We start from the raw sequence: 26,946 nt of genomic DNA, 5'->3' as shown, positions 1-26,946 counted from the left end.
GCCACCCTAGTCAGAGGCAGCATGCTTCTGAAAACCAGTTGCCGGAAGCGTCAGGAGGGGAGAGTGTTCTTGCACTCAGGTCCTGCTTGCGGGCTTTGGCCACTGTGAGAACAGGATGCTGGACTAGATGGGCCACTGGCCTGATCCAGCAGGCTCTTCTTATGTTCTTATGTTCTTATGTTCTTAATTTTGAGAATATTTGAAATTGTGTTGGGTTTGGGGATATTAGGGGGTTCAGTTTGGGGTGGTATGGAAGACTTTTTTTAGATGATCAGGCAAACCCATTTGCTTTCCTGAACTACACTTTATTTCTAATTTTTCTGGCATAGCATGAATTGCTTGTGATGAAGTGTCATCTGACAATACCACTAATACATGTCAATGCAGTCTTCCCATCTTGTTTTCTGCCAGTATTGGAGGTGTTCTCTCGTCATCACCAGCTAAAAGGACAAGCTGTGTTCTCCATAGAAACTTTGAAGCATTATCCTTTCTTCACTGACATTAAGCAGAAGGCACATTATTATTTTTTTCCAACCCTACCTGTTATATGAAATGTTCCAGCAGGCAGGAGCTTTGACTTTTGTTTCCTTTCTGGGCATCCCATTGGTGGGCTATTTTCTGTCGTATCTTCTTTTTTCTCACATGACTGATCTCCTCATCTCAACAGTGTGATGTGTGAGTCAGAACGCTATGATCTCTTCGGCTCAATGTTGCACTGGAAGAACTCTTGGCTCTCGTAGCACACTGCCCACATAAATAGTGGGTATGCGTGTGTGTGAAAGAAAAGAGATGACAATTGTAGAAGTGACATGTCTATTAGTCCTTCAACATTTCTGATGGTAAGAGAATTAAATAAGAAGCCAAATAATGACTTCAAAAGGGAGAGTGTGTCCGAATGCAGAAAAAAATGTTCCTCATGCACCATTTTTCATACTCTTATATTGCTCACCAACTACCATTGATTTATGGCAATAGCAGAACCAACCACAGATGGTCAATTAATGCTTGACAAATAGAGCAATATCCCTTCTTTAAATACCTGGGTATTTTATTTAAGGAGTCCTTGTCTTGGAAGGTACATCTTAAAGCAGCTCATCAATCAGTGGGGGCTATTTTAAAACTTATCTTTTCTAAGTTAAGTTAATCTAAGGTTTTCTAAGTTAATAGCCTCTGCACTCAAAATATATCTGAGCAAAGTAATTACACAGCTCCTGTATGGAGCTGAAATTTGGAGATGGAATGAGAAGGTGCTTGCCCAGCTGGAAACAGTCCAAAATAACTTTCTAAGGAAAAATTTGACTCTCTCCCCAGGCATCCCTACTGTGCACTTAAAGTTGGAGACAGGGATGGCCTCAATTACTTTAAGAGTCCATCTGATATTGTTAAAATGTTTCAAGAAGCTCAACAGCCTCTTTAAAGACCCTGTGGTTATACATTAGGGTGGCCCCATGGGGGGGGAAAAAGGTGAGGGCTCCTGCACCTTTTATTGTTGTTGTAGAAGAGGAAAGTTCAGCAGGTGTAGCTGGCATGACACTCAGGCACAGGAATGTCCCTATATTTCATCGGTGAAATGTTGGAAAGACCATGTGAGATCTGAGAATGCACAGGAAGATCAAGCAGCCAAGTGGGTCCTCCTCAAGCTACTTATTAAATCCAGGATGAACAAACAAGTATTGCTAATCATGACTGGAAGGTTGTTTAGATCTCTCCCTTTTCTTTTCCAGATACAAAAAAAAGTTATAGTTATATAAAGCTCCTTTGTTGATAACCAAGTGGGAAGATTTTGCCTCTGAGTTAAGGAATATGGCAATTATCAAATTAATGGGTCCCTTTAATCCTATTTCTATTTCTCTCTCTCCCTCTTCCTCACTCTTTTCCAGAGCCAGATTTAGTGAAACACACTAGGCCAATTTTCCAGCACTGATATATTATGCTGGTAGTTGAGAGAAGCTGAAGAATTACCATCATTAAGATAACTTTTCTTTTTCATCCTTTCACCGATTCAAAGATAGTATGCCCCAAAGGAGCCTCCATTCCTGGTTCTCTGACGAAAGCCGATCAGAGACCTGAGCCATGAGCTGAGATAAAACTGCCATTCTGAACAAGAGCCCAGAAAGCCTTGGTATTTATTCCTCCCACAAATGTTCAGTAAAGGTCGAGCTTTGCAGATCTGCTGTTTAGAGGAACAAAAGTGGAACTGTTAAAAAGATACAGAGAGCCCTCTTCTTCCCCAAAGGTGGTATGTGAACACCCACAAGATTTGGGTGAGTCAGTGAACCCATCCATCTCTTGGTGGATCATAAGTTGTGAAGGTCTCCGCTCAAGCAAAGCTTCAGAAATCTGTGGCTGCTTAACTGAAAATGAAGCCAGGAGTATGAAACTTCAGGCCAGGGGGCCAAATACAGCCCTCCGGGCCTCTCTATCTGACTCTTGGGACTTTTCCCAGCCTGCAATCCCTCCCCAACTACATTCTCTTTCCCCAGGCTTCATATCCTCTTGAGTGTGTTTGTCTGGCTGAACTGTGTCCTTGAACTCGGATAATGCCTCTTGTTTGCCTGGATGGAGGATAGGGAGAGGCATGTGAGTGTGTAGAAACCCACCAACTGTACAAAAGTAACATTAATATTCACTGCTCCTCCCACTCTTGCCTCTGGCCCTGCTCACCACTGGCATATGGCCCCCAGAGCATTGCCCAGAAGGAAATGAGCCCTTAGGCCAGCCTTTCCCAACCAGTGTGCCTCCAGATGTTGTTGGACCACAACTCCCATCAGCCTCAGCCAGCATTGCCAATGGTCAGGAAAGATGGGAATTGTGGTCCAACAACATCTGGAGGCACACTGGTTGGGAAAGGCTGCCTTAGGCTGAAAAAGGTTCCCCGACCCTAACTTAAGCAAGGACTAACGTGGCCTCTACCTTATATATTGTTCTCATAACCTTTGATTATTTGAATTCAAACCCACAGAATTGAAAACGTGCTTCCTACCACATTTTAACAACACATAGGACTGTCTTGCTGGATCAGACTACTTACTCCGCCAAATGCCTCTGGGAGGTCACAAGCATCATGGGGACAACAATCCTGTATAACATGGATAGCCAACACAGTGCTTTACATATTTTTGCTGAACTACAACTCCCAACATACAGAACCAGAAAGGCCAATGGTCAGGGATTATGAGAGCTGTAATCCAAAAATACAATGATGACCTGTATCTTATAGTTTATCCCTAACCTGCAGTCTTCAGTATTCCGTTGAGCTATCTTGGCTAATATTGTCCATCACGAATGTATCTAAATTTCAAAGCATCTTCTAGCAGGGTATTCCACAAATTGGAATGTTCTTTTTTTTCAGTGAAGCTGTTCTTATAATTATGTGGCATTTCCCCAAATTCACCCCCATAAGAACATAAGAATAGCCTGCTGGATCAGGCCAGTGGCCCATCTAGTCCAGCATCCTGTTCTCACAGTGGCTATCCAGGTGCCTGGGGGAAGCCCGCAAGCAGGACCTGAGTGCAAGAACACTTGCCACTGCCACTTATGTGTACTCACTGGACACAGCCAAACAAAAATAGTAACATAAGTCCCATTCCAATACTTTCATTGAGAGTTACAGGATGAGCCTATGGAGTGGCCAGAAATGTCTGTAACAATGCTAGACTTTATACCAACATCACCAATTAGTATCCTTACGCTCTTCCAGTGGCAATGACAAATGCAATAGAACAGAAAGCTAGCACAACAATTTTGGCCACTTCTACAGAGCCTGTAACACCATTGCTACAATCAGAGTTATGTTCTGGACAATGTCGCCATATTGCCCAATAACAGAAGGAGCCAACTGACAAGCAGAAATGATGGCAACTCCTGGAGAACATCAGTTAACACAGGCAAGGTATAAGAGTTCACAGTATCCCCCACTACCACACTAGATGCTATAGCTCATCCTGTGAAAGTAGGAGCAACCTGTATCTTCAGAGAGGAGCTTAAAGTCCCCGGCAGCACAACAACCTTTTGCTAAGAAAAATTGAAGGGACACAAAGGGGACAAGAGACTAGATCTCCTTTTAGTTAATGAGTGCATATTTCATAGTGGCGGGCTGCCCTGTTGGCAGTGACCCATGGCAGTCTTTTCAGCAGTAATTCCCCATTTGTGGGATGCCCTCCCTTGGTGAGGCACGTCTGTCTCCCTCATTATTGACTTTCAGAAAGAATTTAAAAATACTCCTGTTTACCCAGGCATTTGATGGCTAAAAACACTGTTCCTGCCAACCTTGAGAGAACTGTTTTTAGAATGTTTTTAACTGCTTTTAGAATGCTTTGTACAAAATTGTTTTATTATTGATGTGTTTGCCACCCTGGGCTCATATGGGAATAATAATAATAATAATAATAATAATAATAATAATAATAATAATAATAATAATAATAATAATAATAATAATAATAATAATAATAATAATTCCTATGAGTTTGGGGGTTGAGATAGATGATAGCCTCTTATTTGGAACCCAGCACCTGGAGGTAGACTCTGCAGTTGATAAGCCTGCTCCACTGGTCAGCTGAGTCTTCTTTGTGGCCAGGTGGGCTAATGGGCCTGTCAAGTGCTCATTAAGTGGTGAATGGGTCAGAAAGATCCTATTGTTACTGAAACGCTCCAGGAGAGCCCCCCCCCTTCCTGGGGCCAAAGAAAGGCTTGTGTTTTTAGCTAGTCACAGAAAAGGCTGGGAACAAGAGACATGCAGAGGCTTGCACAATGACATCAGCCTGATGGAAAAGCAAGATCTGTTGAACCACTGATGCTTTGAACCCTTATGCTCAGGCTGTGAATGTATGTAAATAAAACATATGTCATAAAGACACCATAGACTCTGTTGATCTTCTTCCCAAGGAAACCAAACCCTGAACAAGTGCAGGGAAATCTCTCACCACTCGGAGATTGGGATGGTGTGCAACAACAACAATAATAATTTAACTAGTTAGCTCTTTTGTGTCATAACTTTATGTTTGTAGAGGAAAGCAAGTCAGCAGGGAGGACAGGATCTCAATTTGCCTGTCCACTTCCCTGATCTTTGCCTACCACACCTCTGGAACCATCCATTTTCTCTCCATTAGCTAGATTAGCTACAATGCCATCATAACCAAGCTATAAGAACATAAGCAGAGCCTGCTGGATCAGGCCAGTGGCCCACCTAGTCCAGAATCCTGTTCTCACAGTGGCCAACCAGATGCCCATGGGAAGCCCGCAAGCAGGAGCTGAGTGCAAGAGCACTCTCACCTTCTGTGGCTTCCGGCAATTGTTTCAGATGCGACTATGGCGGCAGAACACAGCTATCACAGCTAGTAGCCATTGATAGCTTTATCCTCCATGAATTTGTCTAATCCTCTTTTAAAGCCATCCAAATTGGTGACCATCACTACCTCTTGTGGGAGCGAATTCCATAGTTTAACTATACACTGCATGAAGAAGTACTTTCTTTTGTCTATCCTGTAACTTCTTTCCACCATTGTAACTTGGAGTTACTAGGCCATAAAGGATTCAGTACCAATCCTGTCCTCCTTCAGCCAGTGTAGTTTGAAGTCTCTTGCTTATTGTGCTTCCTCAGAGGCCTCAAAATGTTTGTCTGTCTAATGATGGGTCATTGTAGTTGCCACTATGGCTCTGGTTTATATATCATAGTTCATACATTTGAAGCTGTTTATTCAGCATGTGCATTCCATAATCATCAGAGAAAATTGCATTTTTTCCAGTATGAGATTTAAAAATGGGTTGGGGGAGGGAGAGAATTACGAATATTTTTTTCCCCTTCTGGCAGAAAGTATATTGGAAAAAGATTAACCAAGCCAATGTGAAAATGTCAAACAGTTGTTATCAGAATAATGAAAACACTATGGAAAGAAGTTCTTTGTCTCGACACAGTCAGTGGGCCTTTTTAATAACAGAATTATAGTATCAAATGATTAATGCCTCCCTATCAATATTAAATAAGTAATCTTTTATTTATTTATGTATGTATTTATTTATTTATTTATTTATTTATTTAATCTATATATTGCCCTTCCTCCCAGAAAGAGCCCAGGGTGTCAAAAAAAAATTAAAAACACTCTAAACAGACTTTAAAACGTATTAAAACAAAAAGTATTTAAACACATCTTTAAAAAAGCTTTAAAAACATCTTTAAAAGTAATTCCAACACAGAAGCAGACCAGCAGGTATAAGGTCTCTACTAAAAACACTTGTTGAAAGAGGAACAAGAGATGGTGCCTAATATTTAAGGGGAGAGAATTCCACAGGGTAGGTGCCGCCACACTAAAGGTCTGTTTCCTATGTTGTGTGGAACGGACCTCTTGATAAGATGGTATCTGCAGGAGGCCCTCACCTGCAGAGCACAGTGATCAACTGGGTATATAAGGGGCAAGACGATCTTTCAGGTATCCTGGTCCCACTCTGTATAGGGCTTTGTACACCAAAACCAGAACCTTGAAATTAGCCCGGAACCTAATGAGCAGCCAGTGCAATTCTTTCAGCAGCAGGGGGTAACATGCTGGTGATACCCTGCCCCAGAAAGCAGTCACACTTCTGCATTTTGCACCAGCTGCAGCTTCCAGACCAACCTCAAAGACAGCCCCACATAGAGCGCATTATAGTAATCCAGCCTGGAGGTTGCCAGTGTGTGGACAACAGTAGTCAGGCTATCCCAGTCCAGAAACAGCCACAGCTGTCTTATGAGCTGAAGCTGGTAAAAGGCACTCCTAGCCACTGAGGTCACCTGGGTCTCTAACAACAAAGATGGATCCAGGAGCACCCCAGACTAGGAACCTGCTCTTTCAGATGGAGTATGACCCCATCCAAAGCAGGCAACCAACCAATTATCTGAACTTGGGAACCACCAACCCACAGGGCCTCCATCTTACTAGGAGTCAGTTTATTGTCCCTCATCGAGCCCACCACCAAGTCCAGGCATCAGTCCAGGGCTTGCATGACCTCTACCAATGCATTTGCTTCCTGCCTGCCTGCCTTCCTTCCTAAATAGGGTTGCCAGGTTCTTGGCCTGAGACTGATCCTGTATCTTTAGGAGAAGAGAAAGTCAGCCAAGTGCAGGTGTTCTTGCAACTCTGTAATGGGAAAACCCACAAGGTGGAATTCTCCCTCCTTCCTGCACAACTTTTAAAGATACAGGAGACCTCTTGGTTGCAGGTCAGGCCTCCAAGAGGTCTCCTGTATCTTTAAAAGTTGTGGAGGGGGAAGGGAGAATTCCACCTTGTGGGTTTTCCCATTACAGAGTTGCAAGAACACCTGCACTTAGCTGACTTTTCTTCTCCTAAAGATACAGGATCAGTCTCAGGCCATGGACCTGGCAACCCTATTCCTAAACTACATCCCTTACTACAGAGACCCTTGTAGTCAGGCTACTGTCAGAGGCATGAGGATCTAAGAATTAACCATTGGAACTATCATAACAATTAATTCAGCCTCTACAGAAATCTCAGTATAAGCAAGTGTAACTGGAACCATCCAGGGTTGCCAGGTGTCTAGCTTTTGCCTGGAGACACCAATTTTGGGGGTCCACTCCAGGTCACTTGGTGACTCACTTTATTCTCTGGACTCTCAGCTTTCATTTTTTTAAAAAATTAAGTTTCTAAGTGGTCTGGTTCAAAAGATATAAACCAAAATGTCAGCCACCCCTCATAACTTCTGTTACTATCGGCTGCTCTAATCCCTGCCCTTTCAGGTTTTTAGCCAATAAGTGAAGTCAGGGCTGTGATTGACAAGATTTGTTGACCCCCCCAGGCAATACCTAAACCCACAGTTTCCTTTTTCTGCTTGTCTCACATCAGGAATTCAGTAAATATGTAGCTTTCAGCAGTATAAAGAGTACATTCTCTGTTTAGGATTGGGACTTGCTTCTGAGTAAACATGCATACGATTGCACTAAAACAGAAGATCACAGCTGGATCTTGGTAGGCATAAAAGTGTACAAGCAAGGTTTTTTAATTACTTGCAAAAATGGCATATTATACATTTTATCTTTCAAATAATTTTTGAACAGAAGTTTTAAAAAGTGTACATGCTGCAGTGTTATACTTTTCTAATTAAGGAGTCAAACAAGTTTAAATTTTACTGGAAGAGAGCAGTTTATTTGTTTCATTCATAACTTGCTTTGAAAACCTTCCCAATATGAAGCTTTTCTGGGAGTAAAGCTGCAATGCTCATTACACATACCTGGGAGCTAACTCCATTGAATACAGTACGACTTACTTTTGAGCAGACGTGGTTAGGATTGTACTGAAAATCAGTGGGATTTTTAAGTGAACATAGAAAAGGATTGTGTTGTAAATCTCTCCCCCTCTGATCCTTTTTTTAAGCAGTTAGGCAGAGCTTACTTAGGTGTCACTGCTTTTATTTGGCAGGAAACTTTTCTTTTAAAAAATGTTCTGCAATGGGCAACTGGTTTTAACAATAAGCTATTATATGGGGTGTATGTATTTTTACATCTCTCTCTCTCTCTCTCTCTCTCTCTCTCTCTCTCTCTCTCTCTCTCTCTCTCTCTCTCTCTCTCTCTCTCTCTCTCTCTCTCTCTCTCTCTCTCTCTCTCTCTCTCTCTCTCTCTCTCTCTCTCTCTCTCTCTCTCTCTCTCTGTCTCTGTCTCTGTCTCTGTCTCTGTCTCTGTCTCTCTCTCTCTCTCTCTCTCTCTCTCTCTCTCTCTCTGTGTGTGTGTGTGTGTGTGTGTAGAGTCTTTCCAACAACCCTGTGAGGTAGGGTTGGAAACCAAGGCAGCTCACAAGAAATAAAGCCATTTACATTCCAAAAACTATAAAACAAGTATAAAACAGCTGCAAAAACAGGTTAAAGTGGCATGATTCTGAATTTTAGATTGGGTGAGTGAAGTTCCTTATCACTGAATTGCAGTCCTGTGCATTCTTCCCTGTCTGAGTAAGCCCCATTGAATACATTGGGACTTGCTTCTGAGTAAACATGAATAGGATTGCACCGTGGGGTGGTCATGGTTTCCCACTGTTGTTTTCACCCTGAGGTGCAGATTAGGCTGAGAGATGGTGCATAGCCCATGGTCACCCAGTACACTGTGTATCTTATTTCCATTTTAAAATTTGATTAAATTATCCATATGCAGGCAAAGTTTATGAACTAATGCAGATCCACATAATGCATTTAAAGCACATCCAACCCACATATAAAGTGCATGACTTCCCCCAAAGAATCCTGGGAAGTGTAGTTTCCCCCTTACAGTTATAGTTCCCACCACCCTTAACAAACTACAGTTTCCAGGATTCTGCGGTGGGATTCATGTGCTTTAACTGTATTATGTGGATCTGTCCTAGTATGCTATGCATTCATTATTGAAATGGAAAGAACAACTTTAAAAGACACTTTTTTTAACAGGGCTGTAGCTCAGGGGTAGGGCTCAATCTCTGGAAGAAACTATTGCCAGGAATCCTGGAGAGCCAATGCTAGTCCATGTCAGCAGTACTGACCTAGATGGTACCAAATGGTCTGACTCAGTATAAAAGAGGAAAGAGACCCAAGGTCCACAGTGACTCAGAAATTTATATAGTTTATTTACTACATTTATATACTGTTTTATTGTAAAAAAAAACATCAAAGCGGTTTATAGAAGGAATTAAAACAATAAAATTATTGGCAAAAACAGTTAAAGACAGGTATTTAACAACATTCAAAATAATAAAACCAACAATGAGTTAAAAACAGAAGAAAACATAGTATCTTCTACATGCCTGGGTAGGCTTGCCTAAACAAAAATGTTTTTAGGAGGTGCCAAAATGAGTACAGTGAAAGTGCCTACCTAATGTCAATAGGCAGGGAGTTCCAAAGCGTAGATACTGCCACATTAAAGGATTGATCTCTTACAAGAGCAGAACAAGTACTATATGAAACCCATAACATGGAAAGCACACCTTGAACTTGGCCTGGTAGCAAATGACAACCAGTGCAGATTTCAGAGCAGATGTATTATGTGCTGATAGGATCTCACTCATGTCAGTAATTGTGCCACAGCATTCTGCATTACCAGCAGCTTGGGGGTCTGGTTGTGTTGCATGGGGATTTCTGTGACCTTGGCTGACTGGTTGCCAGGATTTTTTTTAGTTTTCATTAGGAACTCTGACTGGTTGTGGGATGCTGAGTTTTCTGTCTTACTCATAGGAATCTTGTGTTGTTATGTTATTGCATTTAGGAAATCATCACTGTCTTTTGTTTTTGTTTTTCTGTTTGCATTTCATTTACCTCTGACCTTACTCCCTTACATCCATAGAAGCAACAACAGTGGCTCCATGTGCTCAGCTCAACCCCCTTAAACCCACTGATGATGCACCTTGTTATCTGCATGATGGTTTGTTTCTTGCTCAATAGTGGTAGAAGAGAATTCACATACTGGGAAGTGTGGCTTCAATTGCTGTTGTTCCCAATCTACTGCCTGTGAAGGTAGACCAAATCATGTGTGTTTTCTCTGTGCCAGTTATTACTCACTGGAATTGGGTTGGCTGTTAAAATGGGTTTATAGCAGCCCACAGACTAGGCAGGAAAGAGTAGAGAATCTTCTCAACTCTTACTCACTTCTCAAACCTCTCTCTGTAGTGAAGGGTCAAGACTGTAAAGAAGTTTGGAGCAGCCACATTAAAAGGCAGGCAGGGCATTCCAGGCAGGGGGTTGCCAAGCCTGCTTTGATATGGATATTGTTGCAGAGGATTCCTAGTCAAGCCTTACCAACAGCACAATCCTAACCATATCTACTGAGAAGTAAGTTCTGTTGAGTTGTATGGGGTTTATTGTGTTTAGAATTGCAGCCTTCAGGGGCATCCATCTTTATTCCTGAGTGCTCCCATCTAATATATCCACAACTGTAGGCTTTCTTCCTCCAATGGCCTTTTGGTGACTGGCTGGCCTGAGGGCACTTAAACCTTTCTTGCCAGAAGCAAGTAGGCTAGATTAAATGTTCTGTACCCAGGATCTCTAAGCAAGTAAGAAGGAATGATCCTGTCACTTCAGCTAGACCTGGAAACACCCTCATTTAGCTAAGACATCTATCTTAATTTCCAATCTGATAATTTTTTTTTGTTTAAGTGATATGCTCCAAGCAAGTGTGGTTGATGCTTAATGTATCATGCTTAATGACATCACTAGGGCCCACCCCTGTGACATCACTAGATCACTAGGTCACACCCCCTATGACATTACTAGGATCCACCCCTGAAATCTCAGGGTTTGGGATGCTTTTGACCTGGCAACCCTAGAACCAACTGCCGTCTCCAGTGAAATGAATGGGGACACAGATACATCAGAGTCCAATTGTGTTTACATGCAAGTTTTAATTTGTGTATATAAGCTATTTGTGGGTAGACAGAGTGAAAAGACTACCTTCATGTGATGGAGAACCCCTAAGGGGTCCTGGCCCCAGGCAATATGGGCCCTTAAAAATTAATAAAGGAAAAAATGGATTTTCTTTCCCCTTATTCACACACAGTAGGCATTAAAAGCAAAGCCTGTGTGTAGGGAAAAGCAGAGATGTCAAGCTCATCTCTCTGCAAAATTCCTGAGCACCCTTCCGTGCCAAGGAGGGCTAGAAGTGTGACAGAACATCATTAATTTAGTATTGTTTAAGATTAATATACTTTTACTATTTGATCTTGGAAACCGAGGTTTCTGAGCTCTCCTATTGAGAAGGAAAAGGCTTCAGCTAAATGAAATCTTTATAAAGGAAAATCTAAGTAGACAGAAATTTTAGCTTGATACTGATTTTATAATGGCTTGATGTATTCCATAAAATCATTAAGTGTGTTCTTGAGGTAAGGGGTATTTTGAGATGGCTGCCTTTCTGCATTTCTCTATGTTTGATGAAAAGTGACTGGCTCAGATTTACCCTTTTTCTTTTTTCTGTGTTCCCTAATCATTCTTTATATTATATTCTTTATATTATGTGGCTTTTGGTTATAATATGGTGATTTAAATTAAACTTTCTTTTATAGCAAGGTAGTAAGAGGAATTCTCACATGGAACTTCCAGTCACTCTATGTGAACCAAAACTTGGCTTTGACATCATGGCAAGGAACATGCCATTATGTCCTAGGGATGTTCCTTGACCAGCTTGAATGATCAGGAAACATGATAGAATGGAATGTAAATGGTACATATTGGTTTCAGAACAGTACAAGATCATCAGTAATTATGACAGCAGAATAGTGGTAATATCAGCCAAGGGGACAGATTGACATCAATGAATACAATGGAGATGCTTGATTATGAATATACATGCATTCATTTTAATAAAGTTATCTGGTTGGTTGGAAATATTTCAAGAGGGAAGAAACTGTTATGTCACAAGGGGAGGAACTTGGAGGAGGATTGGTGAAATGATTGTCACATGCTGAAATTGTACTTTATAAAAGGAGCCTTTGCACACAGTGCCTCTTGGCAGACTCCTCTTGGATACTCGGTATTCTAGGGGACTGACCCTGCATATGCTTGTTTATTTTTTTTTTAATAAAGGCCTACATTTTTGCTTTAAGCCTGTGTCAGAGATTATTATTTAAGGGACCCCAGCAAAGAACCCACAGGAGAAATATAATATTCTCCAACACATGAATGTGACAACCTTTAATCTTAGAAGAACGTATTTGCTTAAAAAGCAAAAGGTGGACACAAGTTCAAATGTTAAAAGCGAATAGATTGCCAATATATGTCATTGTTGCAAAGTATTCAAAATTAACTGTAGGTTTGGAGTGAATATTTGACATAGTATTCTATTCTACCTGGGCATGATCTGGGAACTTATTTATTTTTCCCATCGAAGGCTATCTGGCCTTCAAATGCATAGCTTTGGCAGAACTGTGGTCTCTGAGAGCAAATATTTGGTTATATGAATATTCCACATAACAGCTTCTATGTGACTGTGAGACGAGAAGACCTTTTCAGACAGAAAAATGACAGTGAACTTCCTTATCCCCTGGATAACCCAAAAACATATTCTGTGAGAGTTTGTTAGAAGAATGGATGATCATTGCCAACTCCCCATATCAGCCTTTAAAGTATATGGCTGCCCCCGTAGATTGGAATCACAGAAAACACATTCAGGAGATCTCACAACCACAACTCTCACATTTGTAAATATATGATACTGATATGTACTTCCCTTTACGACAGAAAAACATTTAGTAACAAATAGGCCTTTAAAAATGTATTTGGAATTTTAGTGGTTGATGGAGGAGCGGCTGCTTAAACCTACAAATTTTATTTTCAGCAAATAAGTGGCAACCAAGTAAGATGGAAACTGTTTGCTCACCTCAGGTAAGGCTGACAAATGGGATGCATGTCCAGAAATATTCGGTTATTTCAACACTGAGTAGGCGGATGACCAACATTTTTATAGGACAACCAACTTTATTTGGACTATGATTTCTCATTAACCAAGAAAAAAAATGTAATGCAAACTGTTAGAGACTCAAAAATGGGTTCACTGCATCTTGTCAAGAAAGCAGTGGGATAAGAACAGTTAGCATAACATTCTAATAATAAGTGAAGAAGAAAAAATATAATGCTGTGGCTCTAAGGAAACGACTATACATCTGCTGCCAGCTAAACAATGGGAGAGTTCACACAAACAGCTGGCCCTGCCATTAGGCAGAATGAGGCAACTGCCTCAGGAGGCAGATGCTGGGAGGCAGCAGTGTCACCCCCTTGTTTTTTAAACAGATGTTTATTGGTTGCAATGCAAGGGTATTACTGTTTGTAATATAAGGGTATTATACAGTCATAAGAGTGGCTGTATACTATAGCCAGTGTGGATTTTTCACATTCTGCAATGTTAAATTGAAAATATCCCCCATGCCATTCTGATGCTTCCCATAAGCTCATTTCAAAACAAAACCTTACATAACTTATAGTCCTGAACTCAAACGCTTGCTTAACAACCTTCTAAATTTTCACCACAATACACAAAACAGTCAGAGAGAATAGAGAGTTCAAAGTCTAAAAGGAGAGAGAGAAAAACAGAATTCTTTTGGACTGTTTTCTGTCGGAGTTCTCATTATCTGTTGAAATTCATTAAAAATCAGCCATGTTCACAGAGTACCTGTAATCCTATTACTAACCTTGCCCTGTACTCTGACCTTCATCTTCTGCAGTTTAAAGGTTTAAAAAATGCCTGGCTGATTTTTAATTAATTTAAGACATTTTGGCTTGAACTCAATGATAATGTCGGGCATGCTCAGTAAAAAACAACTGTCAGTGTGTGAAAAGCCAGACTCACAGCTGCTGGGCTTGCCTAATCTGGGGGCCACACCCACACCAGACTTTGAGTTCACTTGAGACAGTCATGGCTTTCCCCAGAGAATCTTGGGAAGTGTAGTTGGTGAAGGGTGCTGAGAGGAGACTCCTATTCCCCTGACAGAGCTCCAGTGGCCAGAGTGGTTTAATAGTCAGCCGCTCTGTGAGGGGGACAGGGCATCTCCTAGCAACTATTAGCAGCTTCACTAACTACACTTCCCAGGATTCTTTGGAAGAAGCCATGAATGTCTAAAGTGAAATAAAGGTCTGGTGTGGATGTGGCCAGGGGCAGCTTTGGTTTAAATTTGGGTGGGAGGTTACATCTGCCTGCTGTAGAATAAAAAGGTGGGGGAAATGCTGAAAAAGAATGACACTGTTCACAATGTTTTCCTTTTAGAAAGGAAAGGGACTTCCCCTCTGCCCAGTACCCCCACCCAATATCCTCCCTCATGCAAATGCATGCAAATGATCATGCAAATGATCGTGCAAATGATCAAACCTGCCCTCCCCTCCTCTCTCCAATCGCCTCCCTCTTGCCCCTTCTTTCACCCCTCCCTTCCCCTCTCCACTGCCTTCCAATCCCCCCTCCTCCTCCCCTGTGGTCAGTTTCACCTATCCTAAGCATGATTGCAGGGGATAGGTAAATCCCACTGAACTCAATAAGCATGCAAATGATCAATCCATTCTCAGCAAACTTGTACAGGATCCCATTGTTTACCTCCCGGATTAAAAAACCAGAGAAATTCACTAAAAGGCAAAAAACCTTGTGGTTTAAGAACGTACTTTTAGCCAACAGATATTTCTATCAAACTTTTAAAAGCAGGGAAATTGGGCAGCTATAGTGAATGCACCAGGGAAGCAGGAGACCTGAACTTCTCTCTGAGATATTGTACTGCCCCACAAATCTGTTGAAATGCAAACACCATTTGGGTTGGTCTTTCATAATCCAATCCGCTTCCTGTGTAACTTGGAAGAATTTGGTAATGTGCCTCTGAGCATATGGTGAGTGGTGGCAAAACCTGCAACCAGCCCAAATAACAGAAACAAGACATGTGCTCTGCTGATCTTGTCTTACCAGGGAGGAAGCAACTATATTAAAGCAGTTGATATTGTTCATATGTTTGATTTACTTTGCAATTTTAGTGAAGTTTCCTATAGTAAATCATTCTTTTTTGCTTCTGTTTCTGTGAATATGTGAAGTACAGCAACACTTCGCAACACTTGAAAAAGCTCCAAAAACAATTCTGGAATAATAGCACTGACTGTTCTGCAGAATAGTTTCCAATGGACATGAGGAGTGTCTCAGTTTGCACAAGATAAAACAGTGGGAGGTGAAATATATTCTAGCAAAATTCTAGGTGTGATCTATGTTTTTAACTGACTATACCCACCTTTCCTTCAGTGAGTAGTTTAAGATAGCAGGCTGAAAACATGCCTCTTGGGCAGGCCAAGTTTATTTTTTCCAACAGCTAGAGTCATTGCTTAAGTAGCAATGTACTGTAATCAGTCTGATTTTACACCAAAATGCAGTTTCAGATTCAACTGTTAATGCGCCCGAAATAGAAATAGAGCATAACCTCCAGTTTGAAACACAAAAGGCTGTCTTCACCATCATATGAGATCAACCAATAAAAAGGGTTTGAAATTAATAAAAATAAATTTGACACAGATTTCTACGATGAATAATGAGAGAAATATAATTTTCTAGGTTAGATTCTCTGTAGAAACAGTAGTAACACAGGAAAGAAGCAAAGTAAGAACACAAAAACAAAAAACAAAAATGTAATTCTTTATTTTTGGAGATGGCAGGTGTTGCCACCACTCACCATATGCTCAGAGGCACATGTTACCAAATTCTTCCAAGCCACACAGCAAGTGGATTGGACTGTGAAAGACCAACCCAAATGGTGTTTGCATTTTGACCAATTTGTAGGGCAGTACAATATCTCAGAGAGGAGGTCAGGTTTCCTGCTCCCCTGGTGCATTCACTATAGCTGCCCAATTTCCCTGCTTTTTAAATATGATAGAAATATCTGTTGGTTATAGCTATGTTCTTAAACTGCAAGGTTTTTTGCCTATTAGTGAATTTAAGCTATGATTCTGCATCTCTGATTCTAAAAGAAAAAGAAAAAGCAAACTGCATATAGAAGGGGGTAAATGCAGAATTTTCCAGAATACTGTTGTGTTCATATGAAAAAGGTCGAGCTTAAGGTAGGAAACTAGAAAGTTTGAGGTGTACAATTAGTACTAACATTGGAGAGACTTCTTTAAAAAAAGAACGAATGCAATAAGCAATATGAAATGGCAACTGTTTATTTCAGCTACACTGAAGTAGGTTTTGAAAAACTGGAGGTGAATATGGCATGCTGAAAGGAATCATTTTTTAAAAAACTCAGATAATGTCATTGCACAGTCAAAGAAAATAAGATATCTGCTGGATGACCATCACGGTAACATATGTTGACTATAGAAAACTCTGCCATGGAGAGCAGTTGCAGATAGCGTGGTGGGGCTGTGCTACCCTCCTGACCTCTCTCTGGCTGCGGGGGTGGGGGGCAAGGCAGTGGCAAGATCAGCGCAGTGCAAACATGCTTGCAGAAGCACCAAATTGGCTCTGTCTGCATGTTTGCACAGCACCAACCTCGCCAATGCCTCACTCCCCCGTCTTTGCCCCAGTATGCAGCAGCAGCTCAGCCAGAGCAGCACAGCCCCACCATCCCATCCACTGCTGAGGGAGAACTGTAGAATAAGATTGTGTGAGACTTGTTCAAACCTTTGTATCTGCATAAGCCATTTTTCTTGATATAACTACTTGAACTGTCTCTGCATGACACGTGCACCATATGGCAAGTTGCTCATGGAAGCTGCTGGCCATACAGATTAGTCCCCCTGTATGATTTGTCTCCATGCATGACAACTTGTACCAAGTGGTAACTTACCCCATTGTGCATGACTGTTACTTTTTATCTACCAAATGTTCCTGATGACAGCTTGTGGCACAGTGGAGATAAAGCGCATAACACATTGGAAGCTGATTTGCGTGGCGAGCAAATACATATGAACGGCTCATCAAGTGGGGACACTGCCACACAGAGGCAATTTCCAGTGGCATCTACATGGCAGCCATGTCGTAAGAAACATCCCTAAATCTTGCATCCATTAAGCAAGGATAATTATCTTTCTTATTATTAACCGCTTCCCCGGTAGGTCCTCCAACTGGTATTTGCATTACCTCATGTCAGACGTTGATAAGATATCGACACAATCTGTTGCCAAATTTTTTAATCTAGTGCAGAGGCTAAGAAAATCTCCCTTGTTTTAAAGTGTATATGTGTACTAATGATTTATAATGTTTTTATAGTTGCTGTATTACTGGTGAACTTTTATATTTCTTGGGTTTTTGACCATAATAAACCAATACAATACAATTATGATAATTAATTACTACCTATTTTATGCATCCACCTTTTCCTTGTCTTTCTTCGTCATGAGACAGCCTGGAACTGTTGGCTTCATCTTGGGAGATGTTTTCTTTCAGGACTTTTATTGACAAAGAAATAGAGACCATAAACGAAGAATATTATTCATGTGCCCAGACACTGAGACAATTCAGAAATATGGCATTAGTCTGGAAGTGGTGACAGGATTACAGAGCATAGCAAAATTATCTTACCTTGTTTTCTGTAAGGTGGAAAAAGCAGGTCCCTTGTGTAAGGTTCCTCTACTCCAGCTGCAGTAACTACCCTCCGTTCTGAGACATTTGCAGTTGTGTATGTACTTTTGGTAATTGAATGGTCAAGTCAAAACCATATTTGGTTTTCATCTTCCAATTCTGTTTAATGTAGAGATATATATGGAAACATGTGGGCAATGAAAGAAATAATGCAGTCCACCAATCTAGGGCAGATTTATTTTAGATTTATTTTTGTTTTTCTGGCAAAGTCATAGAATCGACTCTGAAGATGCAATACATGTATTATTGGGGTAAAAATTTCCTAATAATATTATGGTCCCTATGTAAGAGTTATTAAAATCTGGTGCATGCTCTTCCTGGAAATACAACATCAGAAACACAAAACATGCAGCTATGTGGGCATTCAATTTGTTCACTCAATTTGAATCGCATGAGACTGGCGATGTGATCTCTAGCTTGGTCCCTCCATTGCATCTCTGTGCCGTTCCATCCAATGTTTAAACACAAAACATCTACAGGATGGAGCCTGCTGTACTCATGTTGATGACCCACACAATTTAGAACCCTGAGCATGCAGCTTTCGAAACTGCTGGGGAGCCTCCATACGGGCATCTGGCTCCCTGCTGCAGATGTTTGCTCGACAACATATGGAGGTGGGGGAGCCTGGAATGGGGATGTGATGGAGGGGGCAGAAATGTGCAGCTTGTCCCCCACCCTTATTTACATTATTCTAATTGCATGAGATAATTCAACATTCAAATAGGACATTTACATATCCTTCACTAAAAACCTGACCTGAGTTTTTTACAAAATGAAAGGCAATGGTTGCCATAAAAACCTAAAAAAATCAGGGTGTCAGCCAAGGATAATAGTAGATGGCAACCATACTAACGGGGGCCACAAGCTGGCAGTTCTCAAATTTCATGGAGGCCTCTCTTGCAAGGAAAGTGCAGAGCACCTGGAAGGAAAGAGGAAGGATATTTTAAAGAGGGATAAGATCCTGAGACAGATGGAGACTTCCTTCCCTCACCAGCCAAGATATGGGTCGGTTGGCACCAAGTAGCAACAGACTGTCATTAATTTACATTGGATTTCTGGGGGCTAACTGCTTTCCCCTTGCCCCAAGCTTCAACCTGGTCTGGATTTTAGGAGAGGTCAGAGATGGCTTATTCTATCCTCCTTTCTACCGCCAGTGTTGGGTTAGGACCCTGATACACAGGACTTTGCACAAAAGCATCAGGTTGTATGCACACAACACTTGAGGGGACTATAGAACAGAAGAGGGATAAAAGTCAAAATGTTTGTGAAACACTGCCTGAATCCAAGGCCATTTCCGAAGAAGGGTGAGAGGGGAAATATCAAAAGAAAAAGGAAACACTCTCAGAAGATGGAAATTATGTGCTGCTGTAATTTGGAAAGAACCATGTTTTTCCTTGACTAGGCAAGATGGGACTATGAACTATGGGTAGAAGATAGTAACGAGAGAGAAAAATAATTGTACCTGCAGTTTATTCCCCTATACATTCAAATTAGGGCAGATATCCCCCTCTACCAGCTAGTTGCTGACTTACTGATTTGCCACAAGGAAAGAACCTTGAAAATCTATTGAATGAACAGTTAGTATTTTGAATCTTCTCAAGCCAACATATTGTTCTGGTGTGCAATGGCATTTGTTTCTTCAAGCTTTCTTGATTCAATTAAAGTAATTACTGTAACCTTAAAGGACTGGAACTTAAATAGGCCCTTCAGATGGCTAGATGAATTGAAATATTTATGAAAGTTGGAGAGGGAATCCATTTCAAAAGGGTAAGGGACCAAATTATATATATTCCATTCCACACATTTCAACGTTCTTGAAAACTCTGTTCTTTGAGTGAGCAATAGTTGGTATCAGCTATTTTCAATGACATATTTCTCTAGAGAACTAATGTGTCCTAGTGGCAGTTAATGCAAAACATTAAAGGCTGCTAGATTTGATGTTACTCTCAACTTTGTTACTCATACAAAAGTCATTTATTCCAAAAGTGGCTGGAAACTAAAGAAGGAAGGTTGACTTATGCATCCATTTCACTACCACCAGAGCTCCCCCAACCCAGTTTTAAAGTACACTTTTGAAAGTTGGCTATCACTTTTCTTATAACTGTGCTGTAAGTTCAAAATGGTATATTGAAATGCATTTATATACAATTAACCACTTGGATTTTAAAACATCCTGGAAATAGTGTTAGATTATTTTATGTGAACATGTCTACATAACGTTAAATTGGAGAGCAATTGGGCCAAAATTCTTTGCCACCACACCAAAGAAGACTCGTGACACATATATGGAGAAATGTTATATTTATTAAAATATAACACATAACGAATCAAATTCAAATCAGCCAGTTAATGAATATCAAATACTTCGGGCAGGTGAGGCTCAACCTATCTGTGAGGGTATAGACCCTCCAAACCAGGAGGCAAGTCAGTCATGTGGTTCCAACCTCCGCATCCTGGCCCCGCCGTACAGACATTCACCATGATGCACAAGCTGGTCCCACGTGGACACTCCCCAGATCCACACCAGACATTACGCCTTGATGTTTCACCAGGGGGTGCCCTTTACCAAAATGCCTCAACCGCCTCAATTTTAACCCCAATTACCTCACCTGCCCGAATTCGACACCACGAGAGGGGATCAGCTGAAGCTTGGTCCTCTCAACCCAAAGAAAACAGAGCCCCCAAACCCAACCTATAATCCTCTAATAATAAATCACACCCACTCTCCGAGAGATGGACACCATCATCCCGAAACAAATGTGGGGAATGAAAGCGAATCCTGTCGTGCGGGATATAAGCCCCACCTAATGACAAAACCAAATTCCTAACCTTCCTATTCACCCACTTTCTGGATCTGTCAATCCTGTTAGGGTGCTGCGCACCCCTCCAAACATGCCTCACCAGCATATCGGACCACACTAGAACAAGATCTGGATATGACTGGATGAGGCCTGTGAAATCCCGCGTGATCTTGAGCAGCAGATCCATACCTGGCCACTGCACCAAGTCATTTTCACCCAAATGAACCACCAGAACATGGGGCCGATCAGTCGATGACATAATACGGCACACCAATGCCATTAATGCATCCCACAGCATACCCCTCTGAGCCTCCCAGCTAACTGTTGCTCTCACAGAAAGCTGCAGCTGCGTCCCGGCAAGGGAAGAGAAGGCCCTCTGATGGGCCCAAAACAAAATCGAGTGGCCACACAGGACAACCCTCGCAGGTACTGGAAGGCTCAGCACACCTAGGAAAAGAAAAGAAACAACACATGAGAATCAAAACCTGATATAAGACTTAAAAGCGGAAGAACGCCACCTTCCTATCGCCTGAATATCCTCAACGCTCATGCCTACGAGGGCAGCGGCTGTAGCCACCCCAATCCGAAAGGAATGCAGCCCATAGACTCCTGCATCGCGACCACTGGCCAACAAGGCCCGCTGAACAACGGCCCAAAATTGAAATTGAGTCAGGGCAGAACCGTCCGCATGTATAAAGAAGTAACAGTGGCCCGCTGGCCTGCTGGACAAAAATAAATGCACTGCAGCAACTGGGCATAATTCAGGAACCTGGCACACATTCAATGAAATAATGCTGCCACGGCCCTTTTGATCAGTCTTAGAGACTCGAAGGGAAAGCCTAACTATATCAGCACCTAATGTGCAATCGCCAAAGCAGAAGGCTCTGTAGGACACATCATGCTTCGAGGAAGCCAATACTTCACTAGGGCGAAAGGCATCATAGAACATCGTCAGAGTTACTGTGGCGAACAGGTGCGACTCATACGGCAATGAGCACATAGACCTAAATAAAGGCAGGATCTGAAGGAGAACATTGGGCATGATTGGCCTCCTTCGGTCAGCGGGCCTGTGGGCGGAACGCGACCAACCCTGAAGGACCTTTCTGACCCTAAAATCTACAGAATGATCCTGCAATCCTCTTGCCTTGGAAATGCAGGCCAGCACAGAGAGGTGTCTGGCAATGGTAGAAACAGAATTATTTTGCCCTTTTAAATATAACATAAACTGCAGCGAATGTGATACAGGAATAGGCCAAGCAGACAGCAAAGCACTACTGGCACGAAAAGCCTGGAATGTTCCAAGAGCACGCTGATACGCTCTCTGAGTATTTGGAGCAAGGGCAGAGGCTATGGCGGCTCCAACTTCTAATTCCCAAGGCTCCACAGGAATAACAGGACTGGAACCGAATCCTGAGCTGCTCCTGGTGCCAGTTCCCGGAAACACGCCATCTGTAAGCGGGAGAGAGCATCAGCAACACAATTCTGCAAGCCCAGAACGTGGCGAGCAACAAATAATATATTAAAACGCAAGCATTGCAATACAAAGGCCCGCACCAGGCGCATCACCTGAGGAGATTTTGAAGTCTGGGTATTGACCACACACACTGTGGACAAATTATCACACCATAAACGCACTGTGCGATTCTGGAATGCTAAAGGCCAGATATAGACTGACACCACAATTGGGAAGAATTCCAAAAAGGTCATATTTGAAGTGAGCCCAGAAGCTATCCACTCTGAAGGCCATTTCTCAGCGCACCATTGAGATCTAAAAATTACACCAAAACCAATGCCACCTGCAGCATCGGAATGTACTTGTAGCTCAGCTTCCAGTAATAAGTCCTCGCGCCAGAAGGAGAGGCCGTTATAATTATCCAAGAAAGTAAGCCACATTTTAAAATCCTCTCTCATTCCTAACGTGACCCTAATAAGATAAAAACGAGAACGAACTCCCTTCATGGCGTCACAGAGACGACGAAGGAATGCTCTACCTGGCGAAATGACTTCAGAAGCGAAAACCAAATGACCCAGAAGCTCTTGTAACTGAGCAAGTGTAACCTTTTTCAAAGTCAAAACTGAGCGCAATCTCTGCCTCAATGTGAGCAGCTTATCCTGAGGCAGACTGGAAGACTGGGACTGTGTATCCAAACGAATCCCCCAAAATGAAAGGGAAGTAGAAGGGCCCTCCGACTTTTCAGGAGCTAAAGGAACACCCAGTTCCTCAGTTAACTCCTCAAAAGTTCGCATCAAATGCAGACAACGAGAAGTGCCTGCAGGGCCAACAAACAAAAAATCATCCAGATAGTGAGCAGACAAGGAAGAACCAGCCCTTGTCTGTAAGGCCCACTCGAGGAATGTGCTAAAAGTCTCAAATGCAGCACAGGACACGGAGCATCCCATAGGCATTGCCCTGTCTACATAATACTAGCCTTGGAACCTAAAGCCTAATAAGTCAACATCACCCGGGTGCACTGGGAGCAATCGAAATGAGGACTTTATGTCACACTTGGTTATCAATGCACCCTTTCCAGCCTTCCTGACTACCTTAACAGCCTCATCAAAGGAAGTATATCGAACTGACATATATAATGATGAAATACCATCATTAACAGAGGCACCTTTTGGGAAAGACAAATTATGAATAAGGCGATATTCACCTGGCTGCTTTTTGGGAACTATCCCAATAGGAGAAATCTTCAAATTTGGCAAGGGAGGATAAGTAAAAGGGCCGGAAATCCTATCAGCTGCTATTTCTTTATTTAATTTTTTTTATAACCACAGGAGCCATAGCCAAAACAGAAGGCTGGTTGGCAGGGGAAGTGGGAACCCTTGGGCCTTCGAAAGGAATATGAAAATCCTCTGAAAAACCGTACCAAAGGCATCTAGCCGCATATTTGTTGGGATAGCTATTTAATAATCTCGCTAGGGGAAGCAACCTAATAGGGCTACTGGCCTTGAGATGTACTGCCGCTGTTGCCGGATCCACATTTAGGTTGTTGATGTTCCCCTGATCCCCGGTGAACCAGACGTGCTCTCTGGCAGGTGGAACTTGGGTGAGAGCCACCGCAGAGTCCACATGCGTGCCTAAACCTACACAGGCGTCTGTAACAGCGTCCAGTACTATTGAAGGTCCAACAGACCTGAGGGGGTTGAGCCCACTGCCAGCCCTGGCCGGAACTGGAAGCTGAAGTCTGTGCACACACCAACAGATGCCCACTATCGGCTCTGTCCCCCAATGAGGGTCTGGCTGAAGTCATAGAATGCAGCCAAAGACCAGGATGTTCAACATCCCAATGAAGCGTGGGGTCCAAGGCTGCCCTTTGCCTAAAATTCTCATCGTACCGCAACCAAGCAGTACCAGAGAATTCCCTAAAGGCCCTATGAATGATGTCCTGATATTTAATCAGGGACATGGCCCTGGATGGATAAACCTGAGTCATCACACCCATATACACAGTAAACGCATTAAGCCAATTAGACCAAATGCGATCAACTTTCTTTCTTATCGCTACCTCACGCTCATCAGGATCAGAACCCTCTTTAGGCTTTATTTCAGATTCCCGAAAAAGGAGTGTGAATATATCAATATATTCACCCCGCCAAATCTTTTCCTTAGTGGAAGACAGTAAGTGATCACCCAATGGCAGGGAAGTATCACCCTGTGGATAGACACCAGAGGGAAGAGGCAGCAGAAGAGCAGTCGCACTAGCGGAAGCCATGGATGGCTGCCACGGCGTTATTGCCGCAGTGGGCCAAGGAAGCTCAGGCTGCTGTGGAACTAATACACCTCCCATATAAACTAGGGATTGTTGTGCTCCACCTAGCGCCTGAGGAGCTGCAGAATACTGCTGTGTCTGCTGAACCTGCGTACCAGAAGAATATGATGGTACACACCACTCCTGAGCTTGGAAGATTACTTTTAAAAAGTAATAAATTACAGTTACAATTATTTGGCCCAAAAAAGTAGTAATTACCGTTACAATTACAATTGCTCTGAAAGTAACTGATTACTTTACTTTTTCTCAAAAGTAATCACTACAATTACATTTCAGTTACTTTTTAAAAAAAACTCCTACAAGGTGCTGGCCTTGGCTGCTGCACATCTAAGAAGCCTAAAACAATATTAAAAATAAACACACACACACACGGGGTAGTAGAATAAAAAATTTTATCCATAAGATTAACATAATGGCATAACAGAATCTCACATCCCCCCAAGCAATGAAGATACCCCAACTCTTGAAATCAAATTTTACACTTGAAATGCTTTTATAATATGTTTCTGTTATGCCGAGATCACATCACACCAGTGTTGTTCGACCTACACTGGCTACCAGTTGTTTTCCGAGCCCAATTCAAGGTGTTGGTATTGACCTTTAAATCCCTACACGGTTCCGGCCCAGTTTATCTCACGGAGCACCTTCAACGCCCCCAATTATGCCGCCCGACAAGATCGGCCACACAGGGCCTTCTCTCAATCCCGCCAACAAAAACAGCCAGATTGGCGGGTACAAGAGAGAGGGCATTCTCAGTGGCGGCCCCCACTCTTTGGAACTCCCTCCCACAAGATCTCCGGCACGCCTCTTCTTTAAATGTGTTTCGGAAAGCCTTAAAGACCTGGCTCTTTCAGCAGGCCTTCGGGGTATCTGGGGAGGGTTAATTGTTATAACTGAAATGCCTCCTGCCCAGTTTTAATATTGTTGCTGCAGATGTGTTGTTTTTATATTGTATTACTGTATTTTATCAATTGTATTTTAACAATTTTGTAAGTCGCCTAGAGTGGCCATTGGCCAGATAGGCGACGAAGAAATTAAATTTATTATTATTATTATTATTATGTCTCAAAAGAACAAGATGCTCAAAGAGCATGTCAGACAAGGAATGTCTTTTTACAGTCATTACGTTGCCACCAGTACTGAACAGGCGTTCTACTGCGGCGCTTGAAGGCATGCCTGTGTTGTGCTGCAAAAAACACCGCAGCACACATGGAAAGCCATGGAGTGATGACACTTCCCTGCTGGGAGACCTCAGGTACCTCACCAGTTCCTCCTCAGCAGTGTCCACTGCTGACTTCTTGCCCTGGGGCAGAAAGTTAAAGAAGTCATCTTCTAAGTCATCTCCTTCCTGGTCTTTATCTGAAGACTGATCACTGTCCTCATTAAGTACACCCATCTTTATTTCAGCTTTCAGCAAGGCTTCCATTGTGTATCTAAGAAAGAGAGAGGATATGTTAACACATATATGTTAGGAAACCATCATCTGCTCTTCATTTCCTGATGCTTGTCATGTCCCCTGGTTCAGGGTCCAGCCTGAGCCTGTGGATGATGACATGGAAGGTAGGAAGGTGACCAAGTCACCACACTCATGGGGCAGCACAGCAGACCCTTAAGGATTACCTGCAGCAACCCAAGGTTGTGATGAGGAGCCCCAGGAAGAAAAGGCCCAGCCCCTGCCTACCACCTTAAGGCCTCTGATGCCTCCCTTGAGACAACATTTCCCTTGGAGTAATCCACCCAAAGGGCTTCCCTAATGTTCTTACTTGTTGGTATGGGTGGCGGCCTGACACGATTCCAGCCAATCCAGTTTGAAGCGAGGGTGTAGGCAGGCTGCCAGAAGAAGCCTCTTGTCCTCCCAGATAGCTCCAAACCACTTTCTTAGGGCTTCGCGCACACCTCTCAGCAGCTGAAAACAGTATGTGTACCTCTCAGGTTTGTTTTCCAGTCCTTCTAACTTGCGGTCCAGATTGCAGAGTGTTGGTAGCAAATACCCCATGAACATGCCGTTCTCCCGTTGCAGGATATCTAGAGACTGGGCTAGTGGCTCCATAATCTCTGTGTATTCCTGTACCACTTCAATCTCAGCAGCTGTGATCCTGGACAAGGAGCAGCGGTCCATTATGGCATGCATTTTTAGTGGCACAGTTGACAGGAGCTCATGTAGTTGCTTCAACGCATCAAAGGTGGAATTCCACCTGGTCTTATTCGGTACCTTCAGATACACACCACATTGCGCACGGATATACTCAGCAATCTGGGCTGACTGGTTCTGCTTGGACCACAACTTGCTGCACTTTCCCATCAAGGAACGAAACTGTTTCTTGAAAGAACCAAGAAGACT

General features: G+C 42.5%; 1 protein-coding gene across 1 annotated transcript in view; it reads right to left on the bottom strand.

Moving 5' to 3' along the window:
• LOC133386088 (uncharacterized) overlaps nucleotides 1-26,946 on the bottom strand; it is a 32,672-nt gene that overhangs the window by 4,641 nt on the left and 1,085 nt on the right. The window contains exon 3 of the mRNA XM_061629709.1: nucleotides 18,878-18,947. Within this exon, the coding sequence (XP_061485693.1) occupies nucleotides 18,878-18,947 (70 nt within the window). The remainder of the gene's footprint in view (nucleotides 1-18,877; nucleotides 18,948-26,946) is intronic.

The sequence above is a fragment of the Rhineura floridana genome, chromosome 5 (assembly GCF_030035675.1).
Source record: "Rhineura floridana isolate rRhiFlo1 chromosome 5, rRhiFlo1.hap2, whole genome shotgun sequence".
NCBI classification, from domain to species: domain Eukaryota; kingdom Metazoa; phylum Chordata; class Lepidosauria; order Squamata; family Rhineuridae; genus Rhineura; species Rhineura floridana.
This window is presented reverse-complemented; position numbering and strand designations above follow the sequence as displayed.